Consider the following 1,928-nt stretch of genomic DNA (forward strand, 5'->3'; position numbering starts at 1 on the left):
TATGCAGTTGTTTTTTTGGTATTTGCAGGTCTTTTTTTTAATGTTTGCAGTTGATTTTTTTTAAGTTTGTTTGTTTGCTTCATTCCTGTTTTGTTCGTGCTCTGCCATTTGCAGTGTGTTTGCCCCACTCGCCCACCGTAAAAAGTACTATTTACTATTGAACATATAAGTTTAGTATCCTTGCTATAAGTGTAAAGAAGACTGACAAAAATTATCGACTGTCAACGCTGTATATTGTTTTGCACTGAGCCGAGTGTTTTGCATCAGTGATACATTTTAGTGAAGCGTTTAAGGGTTTGCCTCACTTTAAGGATTTTTGCACGTAGAGAGGCAGGGATGCTATTCTTTTCCTGCATTGCATATTGGTTGAATAGAGTTCTCCCGTACTCCCTGAAGTACCTTCAAGTAAATAAATACATAGATGTATGTGGTAACAACCCACAAAAACAAACAAACAAAAAAAGCAAAAATCCTTTCACTTGGTTTTAGTTGATCCCTACTTATGATCTCCTTACCTTTGCCTTCCAGGCCCTGCAGGTGAGCGACAGCTTTCCTGTGGAGGTGATTCTCAAGAGCTCCGCCTTGCATTTTCAGGTCATGCCTTTCCTAATGCCCCTTGCCATCGCGCTCTGCTGGTTTCTGTAGTCTCTGTGATTTTCTCTTATTTTCTTCATAATGGCAACCTCACAAGATTCTTGGTACCATGTGACCATGTTCCACGAAAAATGCACCACATCACATTTTTCTCTTGTCAAATTTGTTCAAATAAAGCCCTGATTATGATTATATCACTTGATGTTTCCTATCAAGTGTGCTGTTTTGTGTTGATCTGGTGAAAAAACTTCAAAAAATATATATATAATGGACACTGCTTTTATACATTTTAAACTCATTTATTTAGATAAATATTGGAAGGTTAGGTTTGTTTGTACAAATCTCAGGGCGGAATAAAAAAATCACTAAAGTTGTCAATAAAATCTCAAAAAATAGTTTTGATCATTTACTATGTGCATTGTAGAATGGTTTTCAAAACCATGTGTTGGCTCCATCAATAAATTTACATTTCATAAAATAAATTTTATACAATTGTAAGATATTTTTGATCTCGAACAATTGCATTATCTAACTGCACAGTTTGTGTTCAATGCTCCAGTTGATTTATACACCTCTAAAATTTCAACTTTAAAAAACTCACAATCTGTGATTACATAAAATACTAAATTTGTCATGAGCAATAACTGAATTATACAAAAAATAGAAAAATGAAAATATCATACAAAAACATAGAAAAATGAAACTAAACTAAAATATCTACAGTAAATTTCATTCACAGAAAAAAACAATGGCAGAGCTGAATATAAATTCTACAAAATCAGTAAGTAATGAACTTAGAAAGCAATAATTCAACTGTTTTTGAAGGCATCCTAGTGTTTGAAGAGTTGGTTGTAGAGGTCCTTAGCATGATAAATGGTGGACTGAAAATGTATAGGCCAAATGTTAAGAAGACCAAAAATATTGATCTAAATGACCATGGACTGGAAGAGAGACTTCACTCTTAGTTGACGGAACATCTCTTACAGACATTGCGCAAAAGTCTTCCCATTGGGAGCGGACCCAGAGGCAGAGTGTGAGCAGCTTTCACTGCGTCAACTCAAACACACACCGAGTTCTAATGCCAAATTTAAGTGGAAACAGGACAAGTTTTATGACATACAAGCAGGCTGGAGTTTCTCTCTAGGGATTTGGTCAAGGATTCAAGGTAATTGTTACATAAATGCGTATGATGCGTACACTTTGAAAAAGTTAAAAAAAAAAAAAAAAAGGATAATTAGTGTAACTTTAGGTTGAAATAGTTACGTAAAATGAATGAGAAGTGGTTTTTGCTTTTAACCGAGAATGTGGACTGTTTACTTTCATATGTGTCAAAA

The 1,928-nt window shown here is 34.5% G+C and overlaps 1 protein-coding gene across 4 annotated transcripts in view; it reads left to right on the forward strand.

Moving 5' to 3' along the window:
• Positions 1 to 805, forward strand: part of LOC148426869 (deoxyribonuclease gamma-like) — a 20,921-nt gene extending 20,116 nt beyond the window's left edge. For all 4 annotated transcript variants that reach the window (XM_088408717.1, XM_088408718.1, XM_088408719.1 and 1 more), the window contains one exon: positions 529 to 805. In XM_088408717.1, coding sequence (XP_088264843.1) covers positions 529 to 645 — 117 coding nt within the window. In that variant the 3' untranslated portion in view covers positions 646 to 805. The remainder of the gene's footprint in view (positions 1 to 528) is intronic.
• The last annotated feature ends 1,123 nt before the right edge of the window (positions 806 to 1,928 follow it).

Source organism: Hippichthys cyanospilos, chromosome 2 (genome assembly GCF_059441005.1).
Source record: "Hippichthys cyanospilos isolate Australia breed blue-spotted pipefish chromosome 2, RoL_Hcya_1.0, whole genome shotgun sequence".
Classification (NCBI taxonomy): Eukaryota; Metazoa; Chordata; class Actinopteri; order Syngnathiformes; family Syngnathidae; genus Hippichthys; species Hippichthys cyanospilos.